At 45.1% G+C, this 17,585-nt stretch overlaps 1 protein-coding gene across 1 annotated transcript; it reads left to right on the plus strand.

Moving 5' to 3' along the window:
* Window positions 1–6,903: 6,903 nt before the first annotated feature.
* On the plus strand, window positions 6,904–9,062 carry NPS (neuropeptide S). Its single transcript, XM_062001868.1, has 2 exons — window positions 6,904–6,951; window positions 8,853–9,062. Exons 1-2 carry the CDS (start codon window positions 6,904–6,906, stop codon window positions 9,060–9,062), a joined length of 258 nt encoding a protein of 85 aa, XP_061857852.1.
* The last annotated feature ends 8,523 nt before the right edge of the window (window positions 9,063–17,585 follow it).

The following is a 17,585-nucleotide window of genomic DNA, read 5'->3' on the forward strand; positions in this document are numbered from 1 at the left end:
GTACAGCAGCAACATTACCTCTCTCCAACTTGAGGACCTTTATCAGCAACGATAGTCACCAAGTAACGCTCCAGGGCTGGCATTGTGCAAGGCAGTGAAGCTCCTTGCCATCAGCCATGGAGTACCAAAGGTACAGAGTGGTACCCAACACCTATGTCTCAGCTGCCTGTAGTAGAAAAGGCAGACTGGTAGATTTTATCTTTCCAGCAACAAATTTGCAAGCACAAGTGTGTTCACAATGGGAAGCTTGCACTAGGGTTCAGTGCCTGTTTGGTTTCTGTGTAATAGGTCCCTATAGAGGAGAACCTTTCTGTCAAAAAGGCTTTTGCAGGAAAAGATGGCTCCCTTAAAGAAGCTGCAATCCCCTTGTTTGTTTAAGTGGCACAGACAAGTAGAAAGAAAATAGCAGTGAGTTAAAAGGGCAGGAGGAACAGATGGAAAATGCTCTGCATCTTGGAGGAAAAAAAAGCAAGGTGTGTCCTCACATCTTACAAATGATGAGTGCTGTTCCAGATGTAGCCACTTATTTCCTAAAGGTACTTTAGGTCTCCTGTCACAAATTTAAACTGGCATCTTACCCTTCTCCAGAAATGCCAGGAGCTAATCTGCAGAGCGGCTGAGGTTTCTCCCTCACAAATGTTGCCTGTTCAGAAGGGGATGAGCCACCCCAGAGTTGTGATTTGGATATTTGCTCATAATTCTGTGCCAAACAGCCTCAGCTTTGCATCTCTCCCAGCTAATCAGAGCAGGACAGTCTGTAGAAGAAATGAGGCTGTTGACAGATGTTTTGCATCCAGATGACCTGTTTTCCACCCCGAAGGTCACTCCTGATTGCATAAAAACCTGCTCAGGTGTGAGCAATCCACCCTTTCCTGCCCAGTCTGGTGATGGTAAGTGTCCTGAGGAGCATGGAGCATCTTCTGTGTTCTTCACTGACCTTGCAGTTACTACAGATCTGCAGGCTGGGTCTCACTTTTTGCCTCCCACCCACAATGGACTGGATGATCTCTAAAGGTCCCTTCCAACCCCTACCCTTCTGTGAGTCTAATTACTGCCCTGGACTGTGCTTCTCTAACTAGTTTTTGCTCTGTGTTTGCTTTGTTTTCTTTCCCATTCCCAAGTGACTTAGTGCTTGTTGGTGTGACATCTCGAGGGCTTAGACAGCAGAAAAAATAGTCTTGTGGGGAGATTCTGGAGTTGAAGATGCACAAACTTGCTTGAGCCAGAATGTTCTGCCGGCATTTAGCACAATGCCCTGCCTTCCTTAGCCTTACTCACTGCAGAACCTTGAGAGTCACTGCAATAAGATACAGAGGAAATTGTGCCCTTCAAAGCCACCCCAGCCCTTTCTCCCTATTCCCTACTATTTATATTAGCTTGCCTTGGCTCCTTTAAATACCTTTAACGTTTGATCTCTTCTTCTAAAGTCACATCAGACTTTCCTACACTCTTTTCTCCTCCATCTCCTCAAAATAAAAGCTGCCTTTTCTTGTCTGTCTAGGCTCTTCTCTCTTTCTTGCTTCTACTTCAGCAACTATTCAGACTTTCTCAGATCGTGGAGATCTTTGTTGCATCTGAGCAGAAACGGAGTCGAAGCTTTGACAGGTGTCTTTTTAGCTCAGCACTGACATCTTTTCTTAGGCAGCAACTTCCTGAAGGATCTGTCTGAGGAATGTTGGGATGCATAGATTCTGTTGGCATGCACAAATAAGCATAGGGAGAAATGTTAATTACTGCCATTTTTAAGTTCCTGAGTCTCCCCTTCATGTGTTGAGCAAGTTTTGCCTGTTCTGCTGCTTTTTTTTTGTCCTCCTCCAGACAAATGATCAAAGGGCATGGGTGTGTGGTGGTGCCCAGGGAAGGGTGAGAGCTTGCTCCTCACGTTGTTGCACTTCAGGCAGGTTGTAGTTCCGAAGGAAATCTGACGAGAATGCAAGAGCATGTATACCTTGGAAAGGTTTCCTGCCACGTGGAAACGTGTTCTGGCCAAAAGCATCACTCTTGCCATTTGCCATAGGGTACGTCAGGAGAAGTGACGTGGCGCTGCGTGTGCCTGGCAGAGGGCTCGCACGGGGCCACGCGCTGCCGGCCGTGGGAGGTGCCGGCCGTCGGCTTCCCAGCCTCACGGCGCTGCACAGCTCACCACCAGCAGCTCTGCTCCATCCTAGGGAGCGGGGTAAGGAAACTCATGCTGCCTCTGCCCACGTCAGCGCTGTGTCTTGGCTGTCACCAGGAAAGAGAACATATATATAATTACAGATGATGATTTAGACTTTAAAATCCCGAGGATGGTGACTGTGACACAGCCAGTGACGATTCCTGTCTGAGGTAGGAATGAAAACGTGACTTTAAAGCTGATTTCTGCTTCTGGCATGGGAGGAACAGAGTGCAGCTTCAGCCTCTGTGCTCTGACAGTGACGTGCACGGCTCCGATGATGCAGAAGAGCTTTGCTGTCGAGTGACAACCCAGACCCCGACATTCACATCATCTGTGTGTCCACTAGTCTTGCACCCTGCTCCTTTGTGCTTGCTGCACCCCTCCAAGCTGCTGAGGCTGTGCCACTGCTGGGAGGCAGCAGTGGCAATCCTGCTTTAATGCCTTTTTGATTTTCCTTCTCCTCATAGATCAAACCTGTGCGTCAGAAGGTGCATTACTGGAGCCTTAACCATTTCTAATGCAGGCTTGGAGGAGAATGATATCTGAGTGCAATTGCATTGAAAAGGAGGTTTTTCCAAAGGAGCCATCGTTTCTGTAAGCAAAGGCTGCCGTGGCACAGCTCAGCAGAGCAGCCGTCCCTGGCTGCAAGGAGCTCGAGCAGCACATGGCTTGCAGGACTTTGCAGGCAGCAGGGGCAGCAAGCACAATGAAATTCAATCAATGTGTCTCTCTTTCTGGAGAAGGTCTGAAGTTGATAGAGGAAAGCAGAGCTGTTTATCCGCAGCAGCCCACACGGGCCTGGGTGGACTCAGGAAACGTGCAGCTGAGCTTTGAGAGTATTGCATCCTCCCCAGAGAGCACTTGTGTGCAAACACCTCAGCAGCACAGGAGCAAAGTCAATAACAGAGAGGTGCCTCCAGCCTGCAGGCACCATGGGAGGTGGTCAGTCACTGCCTGCTCAAACACCCGAGGGCAGGAGGGGAGCTCTGCTTCTCACAGCTGCACCCTTTGGCCTTGTAGCCTCTCACCTTTGTCAGCCAGGGACACACTTTGGATCATAACCAGCTTTAGGGAATTAGGGACAATCTTGCTGGGAAACACACACAAGTTGTCAAGTGTGTGCCTGCAACAGCTTTTAGCTCCTTTGTGCCCTTGTAGATCAGATCCCAGTGCTGCAAGAGAAGGGCTTGGGGTTTTCTGCATCCCCTTGCTGGTAGTGAGAACACAGCAGTGATGACTGAAGCAGTGAAACCTGCTTTCTCATCCTGTTTTTCTTCTGTCTTTGTGTCTTGCTGGGATTTTTTTATTATCACTGAAACAGAAACAGATTCCTAGGCTGTGAGTATGATTGCTTTCCATTTTGCACCTTGCTATGATCTCAAAGCAAACCATCCTGGCTCTTCGGTTTCTTGATGGTTTTGAAAGTAAGAAAAACCTTGAGCTCAGAAAAAAATATCCAGGCAGCTTTCTCCAAAACAAAGCCATGCTGAAGCCTTACTGTGAGCATCCTGCAGGGGAACAGTAGGACTTAGCACTTTGCCTTTGTCCACACTCCAACCTGCCATGTGTGGGGTTGTACCAATGGACCGTTTGGACAGGTTTTGGTGAATTGTTTCATTTTTATTGTTCTGCTCCCGTAGCAGAGGTAGGAGATGCCAGTTTGATCACTTTGATTTACTGCCATGATGGAGAGAAACAGCATGTTCTAAAGCTTATAGGCCTATTAACCTTATTAAGTTGCAAGGCTCCATAGGCTGATCAGCAGGCTCTGTGGTGTGTTTGCTGTGGTTTTCATGGGGAGAGCAGCAGCAAGGTTCAATACCTTTAACACAGCAAGCAGGAGGGAAGAGGTAATATTGTTGGTTTTGCAGGGAAGTGGAAGGTATTGCTGCTCATTTATTCTCATCAAATGCAAATATTGTGGATGCTGGGAGTTATTGTTACGGCTCTTAATGATTCATGTGACCTGTGATACCTGCCAGTGAAGCTTACCTGGGAGCCAAGTCTCAGGCTGGGTGCTCTGCAGACAGAGCAGAAGACAGAAATGTCAATTGCCACTTGTTCTGCTAAACCTGATTCATCCAGACCTGAAGTGGGAATATGTTGAAAGTCTCTGTGTCTCGGTGTACACCCTGTGCATGCAGATCACAGCTGGGGGTGTTAAACTGCATCCTCGGGAGCTGAAAAAATGGACTCAGGGAAGTGAGAAGCAAACATGAGAGCGTGAATCTTCACTCTGCTCAGGTAATACCCATTCTGTGTGTCTCAGAGGTGGACAAACTCTTGGAGCCCCGTTCTGGGTTAGTGATGTCTCAATTACTCATACTTGCAGAGCTACCATCTGTGTCTGCTTCGTGTGAGAGCAGCTTGTGGTTGCTCAGCTGGTCAAAGCCTTTGGAAAGGTCGATTCTGCTCTTGGATTTTTTAGCGGGGAAAGACCCAAATGTTACTTGTTGATCTCCACTGAGAGTCAGGCCCTAAGGACCACAGTCTTAGGTGACTTTTAAGAAGGACAGGACACAGAAAGCAGGGTAAAGAATGTTAGTGAGAAGTATCTTCCCATGAGCACTTTTAATGGGAGCATGAATGAAATTCATGCAGACCCTCAGGTTAACCATTATTTTCTTTGTAGTGTTCAGACCAGATGTGGTTTGTTTTGCAAAGTGCTTGGGAGATTTGCTGCCATATGAGCCTCTTTCCCTTTCCCAACCGCTGCCTGAAACATCCTTAATGAGTGCACTTGATCATCTTTTCAGCCTTCCTTAGAAAGTCACACACAGCCTCTCCTGCCATGTTGTACAAAGTTTCTGTAACTTGCTGCTTTGCTCCAGGCTGAGCAAAGCTTCATCTTGTCTGGCTCTGCGTGGCCATCTCCTTGGCCCAAATCTTCTTGGGGTCCTCTGGGAACATGACTGGGAACATCCTCTTGGTTGTGCTCATGCTGAAGGTGCCTACAAAGTCTGTGGGCACTTGTCATGTCCAAAGCTTGTGAGCTAGAAATATGGCCAAATGCTCTCTTTTAGAGGAACGCGATGAAGGTAACTACAGAAGGTACTGACCACACACAAGAGGTCACCAGGGACTCAAACAGCTCATGATTTAAAGAACTCTTAAGTCAATAGATGATCTTTCAAGGTCCCTTCCAGCCTTTAAGATTCTGTGATCCTGCAATAGTGCACCAAAGGTTACTCAGAGAGTCGAAGGCACAAGCTCCAGCACCGAACCTAGAAATCCTGAACTTTAATCACACACCTATTCTTCTCCCTCGTCTTCCACAGGCCTTACTGCTTTTTACCTCCTGGAATTAAATGCATGTACATCAGGAGACTAAATATGCCAGTTCAGGTGGCCATAATTTATAAGAACTCAGGTCTCTCTGAAGACTCACACAGAGTTCCCTTCTGCAGCCTTTGTGTGTTGTTTTTTTGCAGTGTGAAGACCGAAGGCAATACAGCAAGGCTGCTGAGTCACTGGTGTGCATGCTTAACACTTGGTGACTGTCCAAAACACATCCTTAGTGTTTTCATTCTAAGAAAAAAAGGTGAGTTTTATGTTTTTCAGCATTCCTTTGCTTGGCAAGTCCAACAGTCACAGACTTTGTGGGACTCTTACTGCTCTTTATGCTCTCTGTAAATAAGTACTCTGTGTAAATAAACCACAGGATCCCCTAAAAAGCTTGTGCAATTAAGTGTTGCACAATGAATTCTGTTGCAGTAACCAGTGATGCTTTTAGATGTGAAACAATTGCTACATTGATGGAGATCAATGGGATGTATTAATCCTACAGAAGATCTGATTGAAGTTGGCTGATATGCCTGCATACAAGAGAAGGAACCAATGCTCAGAGAACTTAAGTTCTAAGAAAAAACACATTTGGTACATTAAAAACTAAGCATGTAAAAAAAAAAAGGGAGGGAGGAAGAAAAACACCTCCATTTATCTATATTGCTGCATATTGTTCCACATATTGCAGCTGCTGTGGGTCTGGTAAGATTATTTAAAGCGCACTTGGACTGGTTTTCTCTTGCAGACAGGCTTTGCAAGGTTTTTATGATGATAAAAAGTGGTGAAAGTGGTGAAAATATCCTGAAATGCATTTTTGAAATCTTTAGACCTATGACCATATTTGCTGTGATGATACAGGCTTAAAAGTAAACCCACTTGAGAGACATTTGAATGGAACCCTTTAAACGAAATCAGTTGGTAGATTGGTAATGGCAGCTGAAGGTGTGCTCTTGCCATTTTCCCATTTAACAAGAAGAAAAGGCCAAACAAGGACCAATTAGTCATAATAAAATCAGCTTTGATGACATTTTTACTCCTGAACTCTGGTATAAAATGGTCATCTAAGAAAGAACTGAAAGGATATGTGAGGAATTTGGTAGTATAACTGCATGTGGGCGCACACACAGTCCTGAGTGGAAAATGGTCAGGTAAAGACACTGCGGTTTACTTGGCTATGAGGGAAATCTACTGTTTGTGTTTATATGTTTGTGAATGTAGTTTTTCTTGATTGTCTTCTAGCTTTTAACTGATCTCAGTCTTGCTTTGAAGTCTCTGCAGGTCGAAGTTTGCTGTCGTTCTTTGGATCTCAGTGGTGTTTGTGTGCTCGGGTTGCCCAGTTGTCCCTTCCACGGTAAGTCATGCTCGCTGCTTACTTGGAGATGAGGTGTTTCATTTCTTTTTAAACACATATTTGATTTAAATCTGTTGTTTTTTCAGTTCTTTGCTTGTTTCTTTTATTGATGATGTTTGCTATGAAATTAAACAAGTTCCTTGTATTGGAGCTATCTGTTAAATAATTTCACCTAATTTTCCTGGAGCATAGCTCAATTTTTCCTTTACCTACTAATACAATATGCAGTCCTTTAAAATAATCATGCAAGAAGTCTGATGCAAATTTAATGTAGAGTGTGGGGAGCTGAAATATTGTATGGAAAAGCAACCCCAGCAGTCTCCTCTCCATTTCATCTAAATTCCTTGTCTGTATCAAACAAGTGCAATAAGATATAGATATGTATGTATTAATTTAACTTCATGCTAGCTAGTTGATAAACCAATACATTTGTCAGTGTTGGGTGTGTAGGTAAAGGACAAACAAATACAAAAAGTTATGGAAAATTATTGCATAGAATCAGTAATACAAGTTGGATCTGGCTGTAAGAGACAGTAGAACAGCAAATAGAACTCAGCAGGTAACTTAACCAAATGCTAATACCCTTTGAGCTACAGAGCTCGAGCAGCTGCCACGGCAGACCGCTGACCAAACACCGTTTAAGACTTTGCCAGTGTGGGATGAGATGTATTTTTGTTCTAATGATGTTCCATTTCCCTGCTTTGGACAAAGCCTTCTTCAGACCTCTGTTTCCTTGCTGCTGTAAAATCAGCTCCAGGAGCCATGGTTCATATTTCTTTGTTTCCTCTGATGCGTTTTACATCATTGTCTTTTCATTAAGGTGATCTGTCACCAGCAGAAACGGTGGCTGCCCATGCAGCTGCTTTTTATTGATGTGAAGTTCCCCTCAGCCTTAATCCACCCATCGCCTGGTTCCTCTGTCTGTTTTCCTTCTATAAATGCTGAATCATCTCTCATTTCTGATCACACATAGTTTAGACACAGCTTGATCTGAAAAAACCACAGTTCTTACTGAATCTCTTTGTGGCAGTGATAGAATAGGTTAAAAGAGTTTAATTATTTCATATAAATTAGTACCTTGCACGTTAAAGTAACAGCCGTTAATGGAATCAATGTGTGAGTCCCAGTATAGGTTGTGAGGCAGCAGGCTGATATTTAAAGAGGAGTTTCTCTGTGTTTCTTGCAGGAAGTATTTCTTCCTGTCAGGGAGAAACTTCAGTCTGGGGAACAAGGAACCCCAGAGTCGGTGGCAAAAGAAGGCTGCGTGGGTAGGGAGCTGCCGCAGCCCCTGCGTGCAGCGCAGCCAGCTTTGGAAACCATGGCAGAGCCTTTCCTTTAGCTAGATAATCAGCAAGCTGGTAAATCAGGACATGCTGAAAGATGCAGAGAACGTCTGCAAATGTGACAGGAAATGTTTCCTTTTCAATTCAAATGCGGTTGGGATTTGTGAACCTCTCTTGTGTAGGTTACGTCTTTGTGCTGTGAAGCGCAGGTAAGAGGAACAGGAACCTAAACCCGTGTGGATCTGAGTCCAGACTTTACAAAGTTCCCATTTTGTCCTTATTAAATTTAGTCACAACCACTAGAAAGCTTCCTCCCCCAAAGTTCTGCTTCGCAGGGGTTTCCGTTGTCTCCTATCTGTCACTTAAACAACGTGACTTCACACAAGTGACAAGAGGATGCTGTTTCATGGTGAACTGAAAAAAGCAAGCTCGTTTTCCAGCAGTGAGCGTGCCTGCTGCTCCAGGGCAGCTGTGTTACGCGTCACAACTGGTCAACATCACGGAAAACAATTCATTTCATACCATAAACATGACTGTAACAGTATCAGTGCTTTATACCAGAAATACCACAGTTAAGTTCGCTAGGAAACTACCCAAACAAGCTGAGTTTGAGTATGATGAATCCTTAGCAGATAACAGTTCATCCTTGTCACTCTGAGCATAAATTGGTTTTGTGTTCTGCTTTGCTGTTTATACAGAACGAGCCCTGGCAAGTACACAAACCCGTAATTTCACCTTTTCTTTATCTCTCTTTTTCTCTCTTTTTAATCTTCAGAGCAGCAATCCTTTTTATTTGAATTGCCAGCTGTATGGAAAATCTGATCACTGCCTTGTCCTGCTGAATAACTGCTTAGCCAAGGTGGGCAGGAGTGAAGAAGTGGCTTTCCTAAAGCCGTACCTGGAGATGGCTTTCAGCAAAAGGTCCTTTCGCAACGGCGTTGGATCGGGAATTAAAAAAACTTCCTTTCGAAGAGCAAAGTCATAAACAAATGTCCAAAACCCCAGACCCTGGTTTAGCATCTGGTGTTTAACTTTGTGCTTAAAGTCATCTTAATGCTTTCTTTTTTCTTAAAGAGAAAAGCAAGGGAGACAAATGTACCCGTGTCTGCAGCGTGTAAACAGATGTTTGCTTCAAAGAGCACAAGCCAAGTGCAGCAGATGGGATTGCTCAGAAAGGGCTTTGTTTCCAAAGTTACAGTATCATAAAGTTTTGTATGGAAATGAATGTTTTCCTTTGGTTAATTCCCTTTCTTTGTAAAGCTACAGATTGAATCAGCTTGCTCTTGATTCATACAGAAGTCGTCCCGTGCTTCGGATAGACGTGTGCGTGCAGCCTGTCGGGAGGGCTGACGGGATCCTTCCTGACGTCCCTTCTCTCTGCTGGAGCAGCAGACCCACAGGCAAGGCAGGCCATGCCTTGACTTTCCTGTCCCAAATCACATTTAGCTGAAGACAAACTGCTCTGGCAATTTTAATACAGCCTTAAAGTGCATTACATTCCATGTTTCCAAATACATGAAAGGCCACTGGTGAAAGACAGAATCAGGCCCTGCCTGTGACTTCTAGTTTCTTTTTAATATAGTTATTTAAAATTACTTTAGCAGGAAATAAGCTCTAGAGATGTGTCATCTCATTCCAGAAGAGTCCTGGGAGATCACACCAAGGCAGGGTATCAGTCCAGCTCCCTCTGCCTCCGTTAATTGACTGATGTAGGCAACACGCATCTGATGGGAAGTGCAAAGTGTGGTTTCTGCTCGTCTGCTACAGCAGTTACAAACAGGGTGGGCTTTAATTTCCTCTAAAATAGAGTCATTCTATCTGAAAAGGTGCAAATGTGATGTGTAGGAAAAGTCATCTGCTGAGTTACCTGTGTGTGAGTTTTGTCTTGTGGCTGTTTCCTCCAAATGCAGTGTAACAAGCTGTGACGTTGACTTGAAAGTGTTGCAAAGTGTCCATGCAGTGCATTTTGAATTCAAGGCTAAGATAACAATAAATCAGTATGTGGATGCTTTCTAATATTTCCCTGATATGTGTCATAACCCAGGAGATCATTATTAAGCCTAAAACAAGGCCAATCACCTTTATGATACCCATTCCTGTGTTTTGCACCCGAGCCCCGCGGAGGTAAGTGGCTCAAGCATGGAGCTCTGCTCGTGTGACACTGGGTTTCTGGGTTGTAGCTGGCTAGTTTCTGACTGGTGCAGGGGATCAAACACACCCCTATCTGTGCTTGTCCATGCTGAAATGACTAAAGCATCATTATTTTTGTAAGTCCTTTCAGGTAGTGTTGGTGTCTAGATTGCTTAGCTCTCACAGTTCTTAGTCAAGTGGCACCTGGGAACCTTTAAAAATGTCTAAGGAAAATGTGAGATAATATTGTGCTCATGCACTCTGTCTCGTGTGTCTGGATGGGGGGAAGCCCAGGCCCACAGTCATGGTGCAATGGAGGAGTTCCACTGCAGCAGAGCCTTTGCCCTGTTTCATTCTTGACTGCTGTGGTGATTTCCACCAATGCCATGTGTCCTGCAAGTACAGTTTTCCAGCTCAAACACTCTCCAGCTCTGTTTAGAACTACCCAAGAAGCAGTGTTTTCATGCCTTTGGCCACATCAAACACAAGGGCTAGGAATGACTCCTGGCCTGTGCCAGCTGAGTAAGGGTAAGGGCTGCTGAGAGGTACCAAACCAAAGCAGCACTCGTGAGTACAAGGCCCCAGCAGTGGTGCCTTTTTACTTTTGAGTACTTTAGGGGGAGAAAAAGAAGTAAGTTGGATTTAATGATACCTTTGTGCAGGCATAATGTGTGTGTTCTGCATCTGTGCACATCTGCATGCAGTGAAGTGGAGGTGTTTTGTCGCAGTGCAGCTGCCTGGAGTGGCTCTGTCCTGCTCCTTGCAGCTCAGATCTCCACCCAGCTTGTTTTTCAGGAAAACAAAATTGAAACAGGTCCAGATTTATCTTTGTCTTGGGCTTTCACATCCTTTTTAGTTAACTTTTTTTTTTCCTTCACAAGCAAATACATTTCTGCCTTGGTAACCTGTGATAAACAAGGTTGTCTGTAAGCCAGCAGAGCTGGATGTGTAGCTTTGCAAATCAGCCTCTTCCTTTTCATTTATTGTGCAGGTGTATGACTAAGTCATGTAGTGCTTGGGCATCTTGCCTTCGAGCAGGTGTGTCCAGGAGGGATGGAGAGCTGGTGTCCTGCCTGCACAGGCCTTCACCCCTTGCTCTTTTCTTTTGAAATGATGGGCTGCAAGAAAAACAGCTTCTTGGCTACAGGAAAAAGCCCATTCTTTATGATTTAGCCATTCCCTGACAAGCCACTCCACCTGGAGGGATCTGCATATACAAAAAAAGATGATACAAGGAGGCCACCAAGAGCCATAAGTCTTGCAGTCACCTAAATCACCCTGAGCAAGCCTGGAAAATGTAGATTATCCAGCTGACTTGCAGATTTGTTTCTGCCAGGGGCGGTCTGATCTCGCCATCACCACCCACTGCAAACCCCCAGCCCTTGTGCTGCCTTTGACATGAAATGCTCAACTCTTTTTCTGAACTTTAAAGGTGGCTTTATTTTGGAAAGAACAGAGAGTAACCTTGGTGATCTCTGTCAGAAATCAGGATCTGAGCTTGCCATTGCTGAGCACATTGATTTTTGTGCTGACAGAAACTGGAAATGGGACATCAGATGCCTTTTTTCAGAGCAAGGAGGACAGTAGGAGCGACTGTAGGAACAGTAGCCTACAGCACAGTTCATGTGCTGCAGTGAATTGTATTGCTTTCTTGAGGACAGGGATTCAGTGCTCTGTGAAAAAGGTGTTTTGTTGACTTTCTTTACTATTTTTCATGGTTAACCTAAGAAAAAGGATAAAGGGGTTTAGAGAGTGGGACGAGTAATGCTCTGCCTAGGGACTGAGGAGCTGCCCTGGCCTTTGATAGTAATTCAGTCCCTGACTTTAGTTAAGTCACTTCATTTCTGCTCAGTTTCTTCATCTGAAAAGTAAGCAGCTGTCTTCATCAAGCCATCTCACATAAGCAGTGTCACGACTGATGGATTTGGGAAGTCCTTTTGAGCTGTTGGGGCTAAGAAGTGTGTGGCCTGGGGTTGGGAGAAAGGTGTGAGCTGTGCTGTGTGACCTCCAGCACTACCATCAGCATGAGACCAAGCCTCCCAAAGCCCCTGCTCAGTTTCTAACCTCCAGGGAGCCCTGTGGATTCCATCACCAAGCCAGTTCCTAGGTGCACCAGCTGTTTTCAGCTGCATTGTCTGTTACACCAGCTACTGCCAAACCAAAGGTGAGATGCTTGGACACGTTCCTATGCGACCTGATCTATGTTGACCTGCAGGGGGGCTGGACCAGATGATTCTATGCTCTTTCCCCAACAAGGCTGAGTGAGAGGCATCCTCTATCAAAGTGCAGCTGCTGTAGTTTACTCAATCTTGAACTATTAATGCTATGCATTTTCTTCTCCTTTATCATGCATCCTTCACTAAAATATGTGAAGCTGCATTTAAAGGATGTGCAGAATCCCTGAATCCATTAGGGGTTTTTTTTCACTCTACTTGTGTCTACCTTTGGACACAAGTTTCCCTTAATAAGTCCCTGTCTTACTGAGAGCCATCTTTGAGCATAGCTGCCCCCATTTTTAGCAGCCAGCCTGTCCTGAGCTTTGGGATCGGGCTGCCACTGCCCTGCAGCTGCAGGAGCCCGTGCTGCATCCCCATCCCCACCCCTGGAAGGGCACTTTGCAAAAAGCCTCATTGCACATCGCTCTTCTGCTCCCTAAAAATGACGCATGCCTTTGCAGGAGGCAGCTGAGGTTCACTATCAGGTGAAAATGAAAAGAACAAATCCAATAAAATATGAAGGAATGGAATCTGCCTGCAGACAGGAGGAATTACCATTTGCTTCCCTTTTTCACAGATTATTGGCAAGAAAGGCAATTAAGTAGCCTGATGTAATAGCATCTAATTTACTTGTGAGCCTGGAAATTAGTTGTTGTAATGACATACCCATACTTGGTGTTCTGATTGCCGAGCGTATCGTGAAGCATATATATGTGTCACATTTAGATTTCCTAATTTGCTCTCTTATTTTTTGGGGGCCTGTAGATGGTAATTTATTGCCTTAAAGTACTGAGAGGAAGAAAGGAAGAAGCCTCTCGCTGCTTTTAGCTCTGGGTGTAATTTTGACCTTAAGAGAGAACAAGACAGATATGAGAGAGTATATTAGCTGTTATTATTACCGTAATAAAACACAGATAAAAACCAGAGTGCAGAAAGACCCTAAGACAACTATTAAGCATTTGTCACATAAAGAAAATCAAAATTGAACTTATCAGATATTCTGGTACTTTAAAGATTCATCATGAAAAATTACTTGTAACAGTGAAACGTTTGTGCAATATGTCACTGATGAGCTGTCTGCTTAAACGTTTCAAGAGTTTGGGAGAAGATAAAAACATGTCAAAGACAGGCTTTTTATGAGCCTGACAGAGTGTTTCACCATATTTGAATGTGTTTTTAATAGTGAAACAGTATGGCATTACATTTTTTAGGGAAAACAAGAGCTGAGCTCATTGTCCTGCCCTAGCGTGCCAGTGCTGAGCATAACCGAGTGGAGACAGTCGCTCGCTGGCTGCAGAAATGACACAGCTGTACATCAGGCTTCACTCCCATATTCAGCTTCAGAGCAAGGGGGAATTTTTTCTGCCTTTGTGGCACTAGAAAGCACCTTTTCTTCTAATATCCTACTGGATTTGAAGTCATTGGCTTGATTATGCTTAACATTAAGCATATCTTAAAAGCTCGATCAGCTGAGACCTGTCTTCTCAAAGTCTTCAGTGTGAACCTTTCAGAGGACATAAAAAGGCTCAGTGAGATAAGAAATGAGCCATCAAGTGCTGCTCTCAAGGCACCATCCACAACTCATTGAAGCCAACAGAAAGCTGCTTCAATGGGCTTTGGATCAGACACTGGGAGTATTAGCAGTAAGAGCATTTTGTGTTCCCTTCTCACAGTTGGTCCAATGAATCCAGTGAATCTCTATGGCAACCTTTGAGCACCTCACAGCAGCTATGTGCACTAATAGATTTTTCTTCCCAGAAAGCATCCTCATTGATTTTTGTGGTTTGTGCCCACTGTCTCTTTTAGCCCTCCACTATCTTAATCTGGGGGCGGCGGCAGCGCTGGCAGCTCAGAACCGCAGCCAAGTGCTGGAGCCGGGCGCTCTGTGAGGAGCTCAGGCTGCTGCTGTGGTCAGCTCTCTGTCTTCATTAGCAGCCCCTGCATCATAATTAGCAGCCTGGTACTTGGGTGTTCTGAAGGTCTACAAGGACACAGCCATGTGAATTTAGTGGTAACCACGGAGTTGTAAGCACAGGAGTGAGCATTTCTCCAGCTGGTCTCAGGCTCCCCGCCGTTTTTAACAGAGAGTACCACAGCCCATAGGTGATGGCTGAACATTTTGTGGAGCTCTGTTTGTTCTGCTGTCAAGTAAAAAGATATCATAAAGTAAATGCAAAGAGCAAAGAGTTCTCAACTTGATTCAAAATACAGAGGGAAGGGGAGAATATGTGCAGGTAAACGTGGCCATTGGAGGAAAAGTTGTCCTGGGGCAGCATTTGCTCTTCTTCACTGCCAATTCCATTGGTAATCCTTTACAGTTCCACTGGTAATCCTCTGCAGTGCTGTTTTAGAATATTTCACAGCACACAAAGACCTAGAGCCGTTGTATATTTTGGTAGGAGCCTGCTTGATGGAGCTCCTTTTCCGTGCCAGGATCTTCCTGCTCCTGCACATCTGTGGGGTTTGATGGGTCTCTCAGCAGCCAGGCAGAGCCACAGGGTGTATGTGAGCAGTGGAAACCCCGTCAGATGTGGCACTCGGAGCTCAGCTGCCTGTGGTGGGAGGTTGGGCACACAGTTCACAGACAGACAGCTCCTTTCAGGCTATACATTTAGCTGCCTTAATTTTACACTGAGTCCCACTGCTTCTGTTAATGATTTTCCTGGAGACACTGAGTGGCAGCTGTGGTAACATTCTCTGCTTGCTGCAGACGTGTCAGGGGTGTCACACGTTCTCAGGTCGAAGCCAGAAGGACTTTTGCTACACTTCTTCGTGTTTTGGGTAAAAGAAGAGGGCTTCTTGGTCAGGATTGCCTTTGGGATTCCCCTTTCTTATGACAAGGGTTGTGTTTGAGTCCTCTGGTCGTTTTGCTTCTTAGCCTTAGCCAATTCTGCACGTTATTGCTTGCTGCTGGCAATGAGTCTTGTTAGCCTCCTGGATGATGGGAGCAGCACGCTCAGGAGCAGCTTTTGTGCTGCTCAGTGACAGCTGGCAAGGTGCATCCTGTGAAATGCTGCTTCATTTCACGTTGCCCACTTTCCAAATTCATTTTCACACTCAAACATACGGCAAACTTCATGTTGCCCAACACCATGGCACATCAGGAAGGATGCTAAGTCACTCACTCAACTGGACAGCAACTGGTGCTGGCTGGAGTGCACCACGACACAAAGAAGCAACGTGTAAGTCAAGGGGACAGGCTACTCCACTTCTCATTGCTGACTCAGTTGTATGGTTTGGCATCAGAGATCCTGCCTAGTGTGGGCTACCCCTGAGTGCTGGACTCTGGCTGCTATCCTATTGTCTGCCCTCAAGGTGTGCAAGAGTGTTTTAAGTGCTGGATTTCTATATCTTTTCATAAAACAGCCCAGTTGGAAGAAAACAGCCTTTACTCAGCACTCTATTTGTATTCTCTCTTATCTTTGGTTACTTTTGGTTATGTGAGCTAATCCTGCCCATTTGTTAATGAGGTTCCTCACAGTCACTTGAGGCAGTGAAGGAAAATTGGCTGGAGGAGCTTATGGAGCGATTTAAGGCCAAATCCTGATTGCTGAACATAATCAAGTATGCTAACTGATGCATGGAGATCCTGTTGATTACTTTAAACAACCTTAAGTGAAAGAAGACAAATGACCCATGTGGGTGTAATTGGTGTAATTGCTCTATGAAAAGATACTTATAAATAAAAAATACATTCTTTTCCCACTTGCAAATGTGAGTTGGGTTGGTTTGGGGTTTTTTGGCCTATCTGCAGATACATGCAGTAATGTAACTGGCTTTCTCATGGATGCTTCTAGCTGCCAGCTGTGTCAGAGCACAGCAGATCAGTGCAACTCAAGCACAAGGCCTCTGAAGTACTTCAGAAAGCCCAAACAGTTTCTCTGGATTTGCTTCAAGCTGGCATTTTTCTATGTTTCCAGCACCAAACTATTGCTACAGATGCCCATGTGCTTTGTTATGAGCTGTTGTCTCTGCACACTGCGTTCTTCCAAGTGGGCTATAGTGCAGGGTCAGGTCTGCTCCACGGCACTTAGGTTAAATGCTTTGCTCTTTTGCATGTAAAGCATTGTGTGGAGTTAGATATTTGGGTATTTGCACCTTACAGATCACTCCTCGTGATGGACAAATAAGGTGTCATTTGTGTGCTTGTGTTAAGGAAATGAGTTACATTTCTCTTCCCTGTGTTCTCAGGATGAAGTCAGGTGTTTTGGCACAGCGCAGGCTGTTGCTGCCGTGCTCATGCTGGTTGACTGTCACTCACTCTGTACCTTTCAGTCTGTAACACTCCTCAATTAACAATACCATAGATGCTGCAGCCTAGGTGTTTTAGCCTGGGACTCAACTTTGTGTGATACATAACTGGAAAGTGCTTGTTTCAGTGCCTGCAGAGACAGTGGGTACCATCACACCGTTTGCTTTAGTTGGATCCAGCTCCTCCCCTGCAGCACGGAGAACAGGGGATGGACGAGGGCCTGGCCTCTGCCTTTGTGCTGCTATGGGACAGCATTTCACACTCTGGCTTCCCAAGTGCATGTCCTTTTCCATGCAAACCACCTGATGCTGATACGCCTGTGACAGTACCAGAACCTGCCTTCTCAGCTGATGCTAGCAGCTTGTGACTTGTTGGCAACGTGAGGTTTTATTGTGTGCAAGTCAGGGAGGAAAATTAGTCTTCCTCATTAGGTCTGCACAAGGCTCATAGAGGTTTCCATTAAAATGCATTAAAAAGGGTGGGTGTCAGGAGGCTGGGACATCCCTTTTTTCTATAGCAGCTAGCAACAGGACAAGGGGTGATGGGATGAAGCTGGAACACAAAAAGTTCCACTTAAATACAAGAAAAAACTCTTTCAGTGTTTCAGTGAGGGAGCCCTGGCACAGGCTGCCCAGAGGGGTTGTGGAGGCTCCTTCCTTGGAGGTCTTCAAGACCCACCTGGACATGTTCCTATGCGACCTGATCTAGGTGACCCTGCTTCTGCAGGGGGGGTGGACTGGATGATCTCTAAAGGTCCCTTCCAACCCCTACCATTCTGTGATTCTGTGATTCTATGCTGTCATTTACCAATGGTCATAGCAAACAATGTTCCAGTAATTCTGCATTCTCTTTTCTTTTAGTGACCCCAGTGCAGCTGTGTGTTTTTCTCAATGCCCTGTTAAACACAGCA

This window comes from Colius striatus, chromosome 8 (genome assembly GCF_028858725.1).
Source record: "Colius striatus isolate bColStr4 chromosome 8, bColStr4.1.hap1, whole genome shotgun sequence".
NCBI lineage: Eukaryota > Metazoa > Chordata > Aves > Coliiformes > Coliidae > Colius > Colius striatus.

Coding starts and splice junctions, on each gene's coding strand:
- NPS (XM_062001868.1), top strand. CDS start 6,904: ATGATGTTTGCTATGAAATTAAACAAGTTCCTTGTATTGGAGCTATCT. Junction 6,952..8,852: donor TCCTTGTATTGGAGCTATCT/GTTAAATAATTT, acceptor TTTAATCTTCAG/AGCAGCAATCCTTTTTATTT.